The sequence below is a fragment of the Pseudophryne corroboree genome, chromosome 7 (assembly GCF_028390025.1).
Source record: "Pseudophryne corroboree isolate aPseCor3 chromosome 7, aPseCor3.hap2, whole genome shotgun sequence".
NCBI lineage: Eukaryota > Metazoa > Chordata > Amphibia > Anura > Myobatrachidae > Pseudophryne > Pseudophryne corroboree.
Window position 1 is genome coordinate 269973846 of NC_086450.1, and position 17208 is coordinate 269991053.

The following is a 17208-nucleotide window of genomic DNA, read 5'->3' on the forward strand; positions in this document are numbered from 1 at the left end:
AGGTGAAGTCTTTGGGGAGTTCCTCAAAAAGACATGATGGCATCTTGTCTCAACAAGAAGCTTCAGAGATACTGTTCCAGGTCGAGAGAGCAGTAGCAGTGGATGCACTGGTGACCCAGTGGGTGTTTCCGACAGTGTATGTTTTCCCTCCACTTCTGCTGATCCCAAAAGTACTCAGGATCATAAGAAAGACAAGGGTTCGAGCAATCTTCATTGCCCCAGACTCACAAGACATGCCTATCTTTTGTTGTTTTTGTATTAACTGCACTCCGGGAGGCTCAGCGTTACATGATGCGGCACTGTGAGGAGTGCCCTGAGCCAGCGCTACACCCTACACTGGTCCCAAAGCCTGTCGGGGTCCTCGGATCTCAGCCAGCACTCAATCCTTAGGCCAGTATAATCAGTGGAAGAGCAGGAAGACAGTGCCATCTTGGGGGTGTAGCTTCTCAGAGCGGACCCAACAGCGTTCAGCGCCATTTTCCTGCCTGCACAGCGCTGATCAGGAGAAACAAGTCCCTCCACAGCAACTCCAGCTATCTGTAAAAGGTACCAGGGGGTTGTAGAAGGGGGAAAGGCTGCAATACGACTGTGTATCCTATTAAGGTGCACAGTCGACATGGGGTCTCCCTTTGGTTAGAAGCACTGTGTGTGAGTTGGCTCCAATCCCTGTGTCTCTCTTGCCATTCTTGGGGGGGAAACTCTGTCTGCCCTCCCCTGTGTGTGTGTCGAGTGGTCTCCTTTAGCTATGTCCAGGGACACTATGTCATATGCTGCGGAGGATATGTCCTCCCAGGATGATCCCGTTCCATGTAATCAGTTTATAACAGATTCCAGCAAGGGAACTAGAGTGGTTTTCCTCTATCAAATCTTGGATTTCTCAGATTTCAGACAGGGTTGCAAGTAATGAATCTGCAACCCAGGTATTACAGAACTCTATGGCAGTATGGCCCGATTCTGGTACCTCAGGACGCTCTACTATATACCCCCACAAACGTGCGCTTGCTCATGTCATGCAAGATGACACGGATACCGATTCTGACACCACAGACGGTAATGGGGATGTGTTGCGGGGGTCTGCCTCTCTTGCAAAGGGGGTGCAATTGATGATAGAGGCTATCAGGGATGTGTTGAATATTAATGATACCACACCTGAGCAGGTTGAGGAGGCTTTTTTTCACTGAAAATAAGAAAGCCTCGATAACCTTCCCTGCGTCAAAGGAATTAAATGCTATCTTTGAGAAAGCATGGGAAAACACTGAGAAAAAGTTCCAGATCCCTAAAAGGGTCCAGGTGGCATTCCCTTTTCCTGAGGAGGATAGAAAAAAATGGGAAAACCCGCCAATTGTTGACACATCTGTGTCCAGACTCTCAAAAAGGGTGGTTTTACCTGTTCCGGGATCTACCGCCTTAAAAGAGCCGGCTGATCGTAAAAAATTGATAATACACTTAAATCAATGTACACCGCTTCGGGGGCCATATTATGTCCCACTATTGCTAGTGCATGGATTGCAAAAGCTACAGTAAAGTGGTTAGGCACCTTACTTGAGGATTTGGATATGATGGATAAGGGTGATGTTGAATTGTTTTTGCGTAACATTCACGATTCAGCAGGTTTTATGGTAGAATCCATGTAAGACCTGGGTTCCATGGCTGCAGGAATCTTCCATGTTTGTTTCAGCTCGTCGGGGACTGTGGCTGTGCCAGTGGTCGGCCGACGCAGAATCCAGGAAAAGTGTGGAGTCCCTACCCTACACAGGTCAGGCTCTCTTTGGGGAAGCTTTGAATGGGTGGATATCCACGGCTACAGCGAGTAAGTCTCCATTCCTTCCATCAGCTTCTCCTCATCAGCATCACAGTGCTTTCGGCCTAACAAGCCCAGGGACAAAAGCCTGTTTCAGGTACGCCAAAGTCCTCCGCATGATGGTGGATCGCGCGGCCTGGAGGTGGGGCCAGTGGGTGCGAGACTCAGACAGTTCAGTCACGTCTGGGTATCGTCCGGCCTGGATCCCTGGGTGATATATATTGTGTCCCGGGGATCAGGGCTTAAAGTGGTCCTGGTGAGGTGGTGGAACTCATGGAGGAGGACCATGGAGGCACCAGGACCTGAGGAAGGAGTAGGTGGCTGCAGCTCATCAGTAACACTAGTGCCGCCTGTATCATCGATTGACACAGATGATGGGGTGGGCTTTTCTGTTGTAATTACTGTGCAGGGCAATGGAGATGGTGGAACTAGTTCCCCCTACCATTACAGGTGATGGAACTCAGTTCCACCTCGTTCCCACCCACTTTTACCACTGCCAGGATACAGGCTTGAATTTCAGAATCTCTCTCCTCACCGAGTTTTCAAATCAGGCTTGCCAGTTCTACTGGCAGACAGAACTGTCCTACAAGAGGCTGTCCAGAAGTTGGTGGAGGCACAGGTCATTGTGCCAGTTCCTCCTCATTTGCAAATCACAGGTTACTATACGAACCTTTTCGTGGTACCGAAACCAGATGGTTCGGACAGGCCCATTCTGAACCTAAAATCACTGAACCCCTTTCTCAAGGAGTTCAAGTTCAAAATGGAGTCTCCCCGGGCGGTGATATCAGGTTTGGAAGAGGGGGAATTCCTAGTATCCCTGGATATCAAGGATGAGTACCTCCACATTCGATTTGGCTGCCGCATCAGGCTTATCTCCATTTCGCATTACTGGACTGTCCTTTTCAGTTCCAGGCCCTGCCATTCGGCGTCTCAACAGCACCGAGGGTGTTCACCAAGGTGATGGCAGAGATGATGATTCTCCTCCGCAAACAAGGGGTGAACATCATTCCATATCTGGACGATCTGCTGATAAAGGCATCGTCCAAGGAGAAGCTGTTGCAGTCCATTGTTCTCACAACCCACCTACTCAGACTCCACGGTTGGATTCTGAACCTTCCAAAATCACATTTGGAACCAATCCAGAGGTCTTCTCTGGGGATGATCCTCGACACAGAAGTGCAGAGGGTGTGGCGTTGGTGATACAAACAATGGTCCGGGATGTCCTAAAGCCATCCCGGGTGTCGGTTCATCAATGTATTCACCTTTTGGGAAAGATGGTGGCCTCTTATGAGGCTCTCCAGTACGGGAGGTTCCATGCTCGGGCCTTCCAACTGGATCTCCTGGACAAGTGGTCAGGATATCACCTCCACATGCACCAGAGAATTTGTCTGTCGCAAAAAGCCAGGATTTCACTCTTCTGGTGGCTCCAATTGCCTCACCTTCTGGAGGGCCGCAGGTTCGGGATTCAGGACTGGGTCCTTCTAACCACGGATGAGAGCCTTCAGGGCTGGGGCGCAGTCACTCAAGGGGAAACCTGTCAAGGAAGGTGGTCAAGTCTGGAAGCCGGCCTGCCGATCAACCTCCTGGAACTAAGAGCCGTCTACAATGGTCTTCTTCAGGTAGCCCATCTTCTAAGAGATCGGGCCATTCAAGTACAGTCGGACAATGTAACGACGGTGGCTTACATAAACTGACAGGGCGGAACAAAAAACAGAACTGCAATGTCAGAGGTGACCAGAATCATCCAGAAAGACACGCGCTGGCGCTCTCAGCAATCTTCATTCCGTGAGTCGACAACTGGGAAGCAGACTTCCTCAGCAGACACGATCTCCATCCAGGGGAGTGGGGTCTCCATCCGGAGGTGTTCAAGGAAATAACACACCTTTGGGGGTTACCCCAAACAGATATGATAGCCTCTCGTCTCAACAAGAAGCTTCAACGCTATTGTCTCCATGGGTGTTCCAGTCGGTATACGTGTTTCCTCCACTTCCACTCATTCCAAGAGTTCTAAAACGCATAAGGAGAGTTCCAGCGATCCTCATTGCTCCAGACTGGCCAAGGCGGGCTTGGTACGCCAACCTTCTGAATCTCTTGCAGGAAGAGCCGAGGCCTCTTCCTCTTCGGGAGGACCTGCTGCAGCAGGGGCCGTTTGCCTATCAAGACTTACAGCGACTACATTTGACGGCATGGAAGTTGAGCGCCTGATACTTGCTCGGAAGGGCATTTCGAAGAAGGTCATTCCTACCCTGATACAGGCTAGGAAAGGGGTAACGTCTAACCATTACCATCGTATTTGGAAGAAATAGGTCTCTTGGTGTGAGTCCAAGAAGTTTCCTATGGTGGAGTTTCAACTGGGACGTTTCCTCCTCTTCCTGCAAGCAGGTGTGGATATGGGCCTGAGGTTGGGATCTGTGAAGGTCCAGATTTCGGCCCTATCCATTTTCTTCCAGAAACAATTGGCTGCCCTCCCTGAGGTTCAGACCTTTTTGAAGGGAGTTCTGCACATTCAACCTCCCTTTGTACCGCCTACGGCGCTTTGGGACCTTAACGTGGTGTTGCAGTTCCTCCAGTCGGACTGGTTTGAGCCTCTACAGGAGGTTGAGGCCAAATTTCTTACATGGAAGGCTGTCACGTTGTTGGCCTTAGCTTCTGCTAGACGTTTGTCAGAATTGGGGGCTTTGTCCTGTAAAAGCCCTTACTTGATCTTCCACGAAGATAGAGCTGAGCTCCGGACATGTCAGCAGTTTCTTCCAAAGGTTGTGTCGGCATTTCATGTCAACCAACCTATTGTGGTGCCAGTGGCTACTGACTCCTCAATTTCGTCAAAGTCCTTGGATGTTGTGAGGGCTTTGAAAATCTATGTGAAGAGGACTGCTCGCCACAGGAAATCGGACTCTGTTTGTCCTGTATGATCCCAAGAAAATTGGGTGTCCTGCTTCTAAGCAGACTATATTTCGCTGGATTAGGTTCACTATCCAGCATGCTTATTCTACGTCAGGATTGCCGTGTCCAAAATCTGTTAGGGCCCACTCTACTCGTAAGGTGGGGTCTTCCTGGGCGGCTGCCCGGGGTGTCTCGGCGCTACAACTTTGCCGAGCGGCAACTTGGTCTGGGTCGAACACGTTTACTAAGTTCTACAAGTTTGATACATTGGCCTCTGATGATCTGAAGTTCAGTCAATCAGTTTTGCAGGAGCCTCCGCGCTCTCCCTCCCGTTCTGGGAGCTTTGGTACATCCCCATGGTACTAATGTGGACCCCAGCATCCTCTAGGATGTAAGAGAAAATAGGATTTTGGTTACCTACTGGTAAATCCTTTTTACGTAGTCCGTAGAGGATGCTGGGCGCCCGCCCAGCGCTTCGTTTTCCTGCAACCATTATCTGGTTCAGTACAACTTTGTTTAGTTATGTACTGCATTGTTCCTTGGTAAGTAATGTTTCAGCAGTTGCTGAGTTTTTCAAGCTAGTTAGCTTGAGGTGCCTTGTATGTGTGAGCTGGTATGAATCTCGCCACTATCTGTGTTAAATCCTTCTCTCGAAGATGTCCGTCTCCTCTGGCACATTTTCTATACTGAGTCTGGTAGGAGGGGCATAGATGGAGGAGCCAGCCAACACTATCAAACTCTTAAAGTGCCAATGGCTCCTGGTGTACCCATCTATACCCCATGGTACTAATGTGGACCCCAGCATCCTCTACGGACTACGAGAAAAGGATTTACCGGTAGGTAACCAAAATCCTATTATTGCTTTATATTATGTACTTCACATTACGTCTGTTATATGTTTGCTGGGAAATCTGGGTATGGTTGGTGGGATTCCCCTCCCTTGATTGCTGCCTCTCCTACTCCCTGGGATGGGTAGGTGGTGGGGCATGGTGGTTTAGATCTGCTCTACAGCATTATGTCTTTGATGCTAGACACCATTGATGGCTGCAGTAGTTGATCCTACACTTCCTGTATTGATTACAACAATGGGGGTCATTCCGAGTTGTTCGCTCTGTAAATTTCTTCGCATCGCAGCGATTTTCCGCTTAGTGCGCATGCGCAATGTTCGCACTGCGACTGCGCCAAGTAAATTTGCTATGCAGTTAGGAATTTTACTCACGGTTTTTTCCTCGTTCTGGTGATCGTAATGTGATTGACAGGAAGTGGGTGTTTCTGGGCGGAAACAGGCCGTTTTATGGGAGTGTGTGAAAAAACGCTACCGTTTCTGGGAAAAACGCGGGAGTGGCTGGAGAAACGGAGGAGTGTCTGGGCGAACGCTGGGTGTGTTTGTGACGTCAAACCAGGAACGACAAGCACTGAACTGATCGCACTGGCAGAGTAAGTCTCGAGTTACTCAGAAACTGCACAGAGATGTCTTATCGCAATATTGCGAATCTTTCGTTCGCAATTTTAAGAAGCTAAGATTCACTCCCAGTAGGCGGCGGCTTAGCGTGTGCAAAGCTGCTAAAAGCAGCTTGCGAGCGAACAACTCGGAATGACCCCCAATATACGCATAGTTTCATGGAACGTCTGCAGCTTAAATTTACCTATAAAGAGATGCAGGGTGATTACTAATCTCCGTCATTTAGGCTCAGACATTGCATTTTTGCAGGTAAATCACTGGAGGGCGTCTGATAATATGTCACTCAGAAGCCCATGGATTGGGGATTGTGTGGCCTCTTCATTTGTCACTAAAAAGCATGTGGTTGCCTCAGTTACTCTATATTGGACTCTGATTGTGACCCTGAAGGTCGTTACTTATTTCTAGATGTCTTAATAAGAGGCAAGCCATATACTCTTCTTCTTCTTCTTCTTCTTCTTCTTCTTCTTCTTCTTCTTCTTCTTCTTCTTCTTCTTCTTCTTCTTCTTCTCCTTCTCCTTCTCCTTCTCCTTCTCCTTCTCCTTCTCCTTCTTCTTCTTCTTCTTCTTCTTCTTCTTCTTCTCCTTCTCCTTCTCCTTCTTCTTCTCCTTCTTCTTCTCCTTCTCCTCCTTCTCCTTCTCCTTTATTTATATGGTGCCACAAGGGTTCCGCAGCGCCCAATTACAGAGTACATATGCACATAATCAAAACAGGAAAACAGTGACTTACAGTTGAAGAAAATATCGGACAATAACAGGGTAACTAAGCATAATTGTTTCAGTAGACAACACTGAGATAAGTATCAAGGTGGCAGAGAACTTCAGAATTTTGGGCAGTTGAGGATTATTAAAGTAAGAAAAGGTTAATCACATGAGGGAAGGGGGCACTACTCATGAGAGCTTACATTCTAAAGGGGTGGGGCAGACAGACAGGAGTGACACAGATGGGGTAGACCGAGCGTGTGACAGAGGGTTAGGATGAGATTTGGCTGGGTTTGGTAAAGAAGTGGGTCTTGAGAGCCCGTTTGAAGTTCTATAGAGAGGTGGAGAGTCTGAAGGGGAGAGGTAGAGAATTCCAGAATAAGGGAGCAGCACGTGAAAAATCTTGGAGATAGGAGTGGGAGGAAGTTTTCAGAAGACAGGAGAGTCGGCTTGCATTAGCAGAGCGACAAGGACAGGTCGGAGAGTGAAGGTAGATAAGGTCAGAGATGTAAATGAGAGAGGAGTGGGTGAGGGCTTTGTAAGTGAGTGTGAGAAGTTTGAATTGGATTCTGAAAGGGAAGGGAAGCCAGCGAAAGGCTTGTAGGAGAGGGGAGGTGGACGTAATGCGTTTGGTGAGGAAGATGAGCCGGGCTGCAGCATTGAGTATAGATTGGAGTGAAGAGAGGTAATTGTCAGGGAGGCCAGTTAGGAGGAGATTACAGTAATCTAGTCTGGAAATAATCAGTGAGTGGATAATGGTCTTGCTGGCATCCTAGGTGAGAAAGGATCTGATCCTGGAAATGTTTTTGAGATGAAAATTATAAGTTTGTGAGAGGTGCTGAATGTGTGGTTTGAAGGAGAGGGAGGAGTCAAGGATTGCTATAAGACAGCGTACATAGGGGCTAGAGGGGATAGTCGTGCCATCAATGGATAATGAGATTGTGGGAGGTGAGGATGTGCTGGAGGGTTGGAAGATGATCAGCTCAGTCTTGAACATGTTGAGTTTAAGAAAGTGCTGGGACATCCAGGAAGAGATAGCAGAGAGACAGTTGGAGGTACGAATGAGGAGAGCCAGGGAGAGATCAGGGGAGGAAAGGTAGATTTGAGTGTCATCAGCATACAGGTGATAATGGAAGTTAAAAGAACGAATGAGTTCACCTAAAGAGGAAGTATAGAGAGAGAGAAAAGGAGAGAACCAAGAACAGAAACTTGGGGGACATCAACAGTTAGTGGGAGTGGGGGGGAGAGGTAGTGTCATGAGAGGAGACAGAGAAGGAACAATCAGAGAGGTAGGAGGACAGCCAGGAGAAGGCAGTATCACGCAGACGGGATGCAGTCAGTTTTCCTCCAATCAAAATTCCGACGTTTAAAAATCCCGACACCAATTGACCGATGGTCAAAATCCCGACAAGGTCAAAATCCCGACATGGACAAAATACCGACATTTAAAATACCGACAAGGTCAAAATACCGTCATGTAAAATGCCGACAGGTCAAAATACCGACATGAGTTTTTCATGATTTTTTTCATTGAAACCGACTTGTTCATACTTTACCATCCCAGTGGACCTGGGGGGGGATATAATAGTGTGCCGAGCACAGCATGGCGAGCGCAGCGAGCCATGCGAGGGGACGCGGTACACTTTATATGGTGTCCATGTTGACTTATGTCGACATACACACACAAAACAACAAAAACCGCATGTCGGTATTTTGACCTGTCGGCATTTTACATGTCGGTATTTTGACCGTGTCTGTATTTTAAATGTCGGTATTTTGTCCATGTCGGGATTTTGACCTTGTCGGGATTTTGACCATCGGTCAATTGGTGTCGGGATTTTGAACGTCGGGATTTTGATTGGAGGTATTTCATACTGATCCCACTCAGACCAAGAGAGTGAAGGATTTGCAGAAGGAGAGGGTGGTCCACAGTGTCAAAAGCAGCAGAGAGGTCAAGAAGAATAAACAGAGAGTAGTGGCCCTTAGATTTGGCTGCATGGAGGTCATTGCACACTTTTGTGAGGGCAGTTTCAGTGGAGTGACGAGAATGTAAACCAGACTGGAATGGGTCAAGCAGTGAGTGGGAGGAAAGAAAGGCAGTGAGGCGGTTATAGACAATATGCTCAAGAAGTTTGGAGGCAAAAGGGAGGAGAGAGATGGGTCGATAGTTGGAGAGGGTGTTTGGATCAAGCGTAGGCTTTTTAAGAATAGGGGTGATGAGTGCATGCTTGAAGGCAGAGGGGACAGTGCCTGATGAGAGGGAGAGATTGAGAAGGTGGGCAAGTTGGGAACAGGCAGAAGGAGAGAGGTAGCGGAGGAGGTGGGAGGGGATAGGGTCAAGTGGGGAGTGGTGTGGGGGGAGGAACGGATGAGGGCCATGACTTCCTCACCAGAGAGGGAAAAGGAGGGGTGGCAAGATTCTTAATCTGTACGCCCCTAATTCATTGAATATGGAGTATTTCCGTGCTATTTCTAACTGAACACTTAGTCGACACACTCCGAACCGGCTGGTGGGGGGAGATCTCAATAGTGTAGCAGACGAGACATAAGACCATAGTGGACCTTCTTCTCCTGCGTGCCCTGTGGTCTCAGGGCGACTACATCTACTGACCGCGCTTCATGGTTTGTGCGATGTTTGGAGGTTATTTAACCCGACTGACTGGACACATTCCTATAACTCTCGAGTTCATAACGCCTTTTCTTGGATTCATTATATTTTGACTGCGGATTGTCTGGCCCCACCGGTGGTAGCTTCTAAAATAAACCACATAATGATCTCTGATCATGCTCCTATTTCCATAGATATTTAAACTCGCTTCCCTGGGTTGTCCCATAAATTCCTCACGTTCAAATGGATGGAATTTGTGGATGATAATTTAGAACACTGGGAAGGTTCAGTCCTCTTTTCGGAAACTTCCAAGGCTGTAACAAGAGGCCATATTATTGCATATTTGACTGAGAAGAGACGATATCGTAGCAAATATGACCGCTTATACAAGGCTGAGGGTAGGACATACGACTCTTATGAGGCCAGTCCTACTGAGGAGAACTTTGAGGTGTGTAAACACCAATCGCCATCTTCTTGAGAGCTTCTTGCTGGCTAATGCATGAACTCAGATTATCTGAGGAATCAGTACTATAGATGGGGTAAAAGATCTGGTCGATTGCTGACTAACATGGCCAAATTACAACGCCCACATCATTTTATTAAAGCCTTACAACATCCTGATACGTCGACTCGGATTTTGTCTACCCCGGATATGGTTTCTATTTTTCAACATTATTTTCAGACTTTATATTCCCCTGAAGTTCCTCACCTCCATCACGCCTTATTGAAAGAGGCATGACTCCCGAAACTTGCTTCTGCACAACGTGAAGCTGCAGATATTACGGAGGAATAAATATCGGAGGTGATCTTGCATCTTCCATACAATAAGTCTCTGGGCCCGGTCGATTTTTGTGGGGAATATTATAAATTGTTGCAGCCGCAGTTGGTGCCATTCCTCACTCAGCTATATCAGTGCATTTTGAATGGCCACCTCCACTACCAACACTTTTATCAGGCATACAGTATTGTTTTGCCAAAGCCCTCTCATGATCCTGAACTGGTAACCTCATATAGACCTATTACATTGCTGAATCAAGATTTAAAGTTACTGACAAAACTAATGGCCAATCGACTTCAAGCTATTTTACCAAATATCACATCACCAGTATGGGTTTACCGATGGTAGATTTTCCGTAAAAGGGGTTAGGGTGGCTTTGGCTGCGAATATGTTCCGCTCAAATCTTCAGAACGCTTCTCCAACAATGCTTTTGGGTTTAGATGCGGAGAAAGCTTTTGATACTGTGTCTTGGAGTCATCTATTCAAGATTTTTGAGCTACGTGAGTTTGGACGCCCTTCTCGCAATTCTTTAAATTTCTATATGATTCTCCGGCTACCACTCTGATCATTAATGGTGCTTGTAGTTCTCTAATTACTATGACGAGAGATGCAAGGCAAGGATGCCCCTTGTCACCCCTGCTGTTTAATATTGCTATTGATCCTGCAGTCTTGATGGGTATTCAGGGAGATCGCTGTGGCATCCCAGGAACTTAAACTTCAAGCTTTTGCTGATTGTCTACTCTTATTTATCTTGAATCCTGAGAGCACTCTACCCAAGATTTTGGATAAATTGACAGAGTATGCTCGGGTTTCGGGATTTAAGATTAATCCAGACAAATCAGAAGTGCTTTACCTGGGCTCTATGGCAACACCCACCTGGAGAGATCGATATCCTATCATTTGGGTTACTAAGGGGTTAATTCAGTGTTGATCGCAGCAGCAAGTTTGTTAGCAGTTGGACAAAACCATGTGCACTGCAGGGGAGGCAGATATAACATTTGCAGAGAAAATTAGATTTGGGTAGGTTATATTGTTTCTGTGCAGGGTAAATGCTGGCTGCTTTATTTTTATACTGCAATTTCGATTTCAGTTTGCACACACTCCACCCAAATCTTATTCTCTCTGTTATATCTGCTCCCCCTGCAGTGCACATAGGGGGCATTCAGACCTGATCGCACGCTGCCGTTTTTCGCAGCGGTGCGATCAGGTCTGAAGTGTGCCTGTGCATGGGTCGCAACGGAGGGAGGGATCTAACGAAGAAAGCGATCACACCAGCGATCGCTAGAAGATTGACAGGAAGAGGCCGTTCGTGGGCGTCAACTGACCGTTTTCAGGGCATGTCCATGCGAACGCAGGCGTGCCCGGCCGTTTCCAGGGAGGGATCCTGATGTCAGCTCTGTCCTAGTTCATTGCAACGGGTAAGTCCTGGGCTGTGCAGAGACTGCACAAACTATTTTACAGACAATAAGAAATCCTCGAAAAAAGAAAAAGAAAATACAGCTGCGCCCGGGATTAACAGAGCATATGGTAAACCATAATTAATCAATTAATTGCACATGCGAATACAGGTCACCGAGTGTCAAATCAATCAAACCCAATCAATAATGCACATAAATGTTTTAATATGTCAAAAATAAAATTATATTTAAAAATATACTGTGCACAGTATCTAATTAATATTGCTTTAAAAAAGCCAAAGGAGAGAACATATAAGACATAAATCATACAAGTGTATCCAATTGTGAACACAATACTGTGGCATAAATGTATCTCAGACCTGTCTCAATTGAGAAATGTGGTCATTGAGAAACACTGTTACGCAATTGATTTTTAAATAATGACTATGAAATCAGTTTGAAGTCCATAATAATGTATGGTGATAAATAAATTCGGACAGATATCTCAGTTCATCAAGTCCATATAGTATATAACTAATGTTATGATATGTACTGTTCATAAAACGGAACTGTAATATGAGATGCTTGTTCTCTAAAACAGGTACGTGTGGCGTCCCACCGTAATATTACCTGATAAGTAGTGAAAAATAGGAACCGATGTTCGGATTAAGCACACCTCATGTGGCTGCTGATTGATTGGTAATATTGAGACCGCTGGTCCTTGGTTGAATAACGGAAGGAAAGGTGCTGATAGTGACCGCCAGACTGCGCTGGCCTCGGTGATCACCTCGTGAAGCTCTCGCCGGAAAAATCCGTCCCGCAGATGGTGCAGACAGTGACCGCCAGACTGCGCTGGCCCGGAGGATCACCTCGCACCGCTCTCACCGGCAGACCCGTCCTGTGGCGAGGAGGAGCCGAGCTGGGATTAAACACCTCACGTCGACCCGCCGGGTCAGAAGGAAATGATGTGACCGATGTGCTGCAGCGGAGATCGGCTAGCTGTGTCTCATAGGCACCATTCAAAGCTTTAGTATCGGTTCAAACCTCTGGGTATCAGACCAGAGGAATTGCGTGTAGCAGGTATCCCAGGTGGGAACAATAGGGAGGAGTCCTAACGCGTTTCGTCACACCCACGTGACTTTCTCAAAGGTATGACTCCTACGGCCAAATTCAGAGTTATATACCCCTTCCATACAGCACCTGTGTTGTGTTTTTAATCACAGTGCAAAGCTGTCATCAGCCTTAGATCTAATTGCGTACATTCTCATTCCTTCTTGGCAAATATCCACAGTAATATATAGAAACAAAACATATTAATAATGATAAAAACTTCATTATACTACATATTATTTTCCAATTTATATCTTAAAATAATGACACTCGGTAACCTGACCTCATGGCAATAATAAGAATTTGGAGTGATATAACTACCAATAATACATAAAAGGATATATAGCAATTATAAACACAGAGAGAGGGAAAACAAAAGTAAGAAATAAATAAAATTATATATAAAATTCTATATGCATTTAAGCAAAAATAATTAATTAAATCAAAGACATTGAGATAGAATCCTTGATAGTAAATTTACATTTCTGTATCTGGACAAAGCTTCATGTTGAATGTAAATATGTATTAATAATATAATATCCATACATATAAATCAAGATTGACTATAATATTTTTAATTCAATTTTTAAACATATGAACCAATTAGTCAATTAATATAATAAATCGCACACCTTCCCGGCTTCTAAAATGCTAAACTCTTTGTTTGAAAAATCCTGGGAAAACCCAGAGAAAAAATTCCAGATCCCTAAAAGAATTCTCATAGCTTTCCTATTCCCTGAGGAGGATAGAAAGAAGTGGGAAAACCCACCTATAGTAGACGCTTCTGTCTCAAGATTGTCTAAAAAGTGGTTTTACCTGTACCTGGTTCAACCTCACTAAAAGAGCCGGCTGACCGCAAGATTGGGACTATGCTCAAATCTCTGTGCACTGTTACAGGCGTGGCTTTAAGGTCCACTATTGCTTGTGCATGGATTCCTAAAGCCATAGTAAAGTGGTCAGGCACTTTACTAGAGGATTTAGATACTATGGATAGGAGTGACATTGATTTGTTTTTGCGTCACAGACAGGATTCTGCTGGGTTCATGGTTGAGGCCATGAAAGACCTATGAATGCTGAATGCAAGGGCTACTTCATTGGCGGTCTCAGCACGCAGATTACTCTGGCTACGCCAATGGACTGCTGATGCAGAATCTAAGAAAAGCGTGGAGAACCTACCCTTCACAGGTCAGTCTCTGTTTGGGGACGCTCTGTATGCGTGGATTTCGACGGCAACTGCAGGTAAGTCAGCCTTTCTTCCCTCAGCAGCTCCACCAGCTAGGAAGTCTTATCCTACATCCACGCTGCAGTCCTTTCGGACCGCAAAATTTTAAAAAATCTAAATCCCCCTTCCACCTTCTTTAGGGGTGGTCGGGGAAAATCCAAAAAAAACCCCTGCACCAACAGAAACCAGGTTCTATCCCCTCAAAATCCTCAGTATGACGGTGGACCTCCCAGCCTGGTGATCGGGCAGGTGGGAGCGAGTCTTAAAATTTTTTTACCCAGGGCTACAGACTGGAGTTTCAGGAAATCCCACCTCATGGCTAGGGTTGTTTGTGAATCCAGACTAGGTTGAGCTGCTGGGTTTTGTCTTGGGACCTTAGGACGGAATTAGGATGTCTTAATATAGGATCTACTCATTCATAGACGTGGCAGTTTGGCAAAATTGGAACACCTAACTGAATGCTGTATCAGGTGAATTGAGTTGGCGATGTGGTACCAGCTATATGGGAAACTGGAACACTGGGGTGATAAGTTACCTGTGCATTATAATGGCTGGGAAGTTCATAACACTGAGGGGTCACGATCACTGGGATGAGACTAACCAGTGAATCTGGAAATGCTGCAACAGATTTTCAGGAGCAGCTTTACAGGAACACTGGGATCGGCTGTACCAGCGAATTGGAAAAGCTGCAATGATGATCTGAGCAGTCCTTCAGGATCACTGGGATTAGCTGTACCGGTGAATCTGTATATGCTACAATGATGAAGTGAGCAGCCCCTCAGGATCATGGGGATTTGGCTGTACCAGTGGATCTGGATAAACTGCGGAGCTGAGCAGCTGAACTGGATAGCTCAGGAACCCAGGGATTTCTGGAGATGGAAACTGCACTAGTCTTGAATTCAACAAGAGAGTCTGAAGCTCACAACAGGTTGATAGACAACAAAGCACTGGCGATTTGCCTGTCCTGGGATTCAGGATTTATACCCTTGGCTTACTGCTGATTGCTGGTGATGATCACATGACTGTGAAATGGTTACTGATTGGACTCTGGGCGGTCAGCTGATCAGAACTGTTACGGCTCTGTCCATGACTGGTTTTGGAGGGAACTGCCGGCGTGGAGTGTACAGTGGAGACGGACGATGGCCACCAGGCCTGGGAGCGCCAGTAATGGAGACACAGCGCAGGATGTCAGATGGACCAGTGTATGATGGACAGCGCTTCAGAGTGCAGCGCAGGTAAGAGAGCTTGCTGGGGAGCACTGAATACAGGTTGAGTATCCCATATCCAAATATTCCGAAATACGGAATATTCCGAAATACGGACTTTTTTGAGTGAGAGTGAGATAGTGAAATCTTTGTTTTTTGATGGCTCAATGTACACAAACTTTGTTTAATACACAAAGTTATTAAAAATATTGTATTAAATGACCTTCAGACTGTGTGTATAAGTTGTATATGAAACATAAATTAATTTTGTGAATGTAGACACACTTTGTTTAATGCACAAAGTTATAAAAAATATTGGCTAAAATTACCTTCAGGCTGTGTGTATAAGGTGTATATGAAACATAAATTCATTCTGTGCTTAGATTTAGGTCCCATCACCATGATATCTCATTATGGTAGGCAATTATTCCAAAATACGGAAAAATCCCATATCCAAAATACCTCTGGTCCCAAGCATTTTGGATAAGGGAGACTCAACCTGTACTTCCATTTTGTGACAAACATGTTGGTTGTCTGCCTAATGTCCATGTCAACAATCTGGCTATCGACATTGAGAACCTGTCAACATTCTGAATGTTGACCTTACCAGATTCCCTTTCATGTGACATTTTAGCAAACTGTTTTTGTTAGAAATGTGTGAATTTACAGTCAGTTTATTGGTAATGTGTATACGTTTTTGTCTTCTTTCTAATTCTTTGTTTTGTCTCATGTAGAGGTACAATTATTACATTAACCATGGCATTGACACAGAACATGTTGCACCCATGGAAGACTCGTGGCTAAAGAATGTTTTAAGACTGGTTCCAGAACATTTAAAGGTTTATACAGAGAGTATCTACATGCTATCAGAAGAAATGAGAGAAGATTACCTTCTTAGTGTTAAGAAAGCCATTGGTAAGATTTACTTGTTTTACATCCATTTTGTTATAAGTTAGATTATAAAAATCCAACGGTCTAGTGGTGGGCCTAATTCATGTTCAATACAAGAATAGTTGAGTAAATGGACAGAGTACATTTCTGTAATAGATTAAGGAATTTGAGATTACTACTGTATATTGATAGGTATTTTGTGTGGAACTGGTGTTTTGTGATACCCTGTGTTTGTACTATAAGCATATACTTGCTGCAGGTGGGGCAGCTGTAACATGTGCAGAGAGATTTGGGTGGGGTGTGTCCAAACTGAAATCTAAATTGCAGTGTAAAAATATAGCTAACATTTTTGGGCTACATTGAAAAGCAGCCAGTATTTACTCTACACAGAACAAATATAACTTCATTAGTATTTGTACCTTTACTCAATGTCAGCCTCATGAACTTTGATTCAGTGGTATCCATAGCATATAGTGTGTTCATCACAGGGGTGTAGTATGGAATGCCGGTGGCTGGGCTCCTGGCGGCCAGCATACAGGCGCCGGAATCCCGACCGCCGGCATACAGACAGCTGGGTGAGCGCAAATGACCCCCTTGTGGGCTCGCTGCAGGCACAGTGGCGCGCTATGCGCGCCACGCTATCTATTCTCCCTCCAGGGGGGTCATGGACCCCCAAGAGGGAGAAAAGGTGTCGGTATGCCGGGTGTCGGGATTCCGGCGCCAGTATACTGTGCGCCGGTATCCCAACAGCCGGCAAACTGAAGACCACCCCATCACAGAAGGGGAAGTGTCCCTTTTCTCATGCTCCAATTCTGAGCGTTACACTGATAACATCCAATTTCAGTGAGTCTACACTAGATGATGTTAACTGGGTGATTAATGTTTGTTAATTGTGCGATGACTCCTACTACACCAGTATCTGGTATTTTTCACATCTTAATGCATGTCTTTCTTTTTACATTCTATGGGTGATTGAAAAGTCGGTTGGGTGTCTGTTTTTTCCTGTCAATTACATAGGAAAAAACAGACACCCATAACTCCCAAGTGTCCCGCGGTGGGGGTTTGCAGTTGGGAGCACCTGTCAATCACTGCTCTGCCTAGCAGAGCAGTGTTGACACTACGTGGGGCGTGTCGCGAAGCATACATAGACCAT

At 45.7% G+C, this 17208-nt stretch overlaps 1 protein-coding gene across 1 annotated transcript in view; it reads left to right on the plus strand.

Moving 5' to 3' along the window:
* Positions 1-17208, plus strand: part of DNAH7 (dynein axonemal heavy chain 7) — a 1092938-nt gene that overhangs the window by 204893 nt on the left and 870837 nt on the right. Inside the window, exon 6 of the mRNA XM_063934143.1 lies at positions 15899-16079. Coding sequence (XP_063790213.1) covers positions 15899-16079 — 181 coding nt within the window. The remainder of the gene's footprint in view (positions 1-15898; positions 16080-17208) is intronic.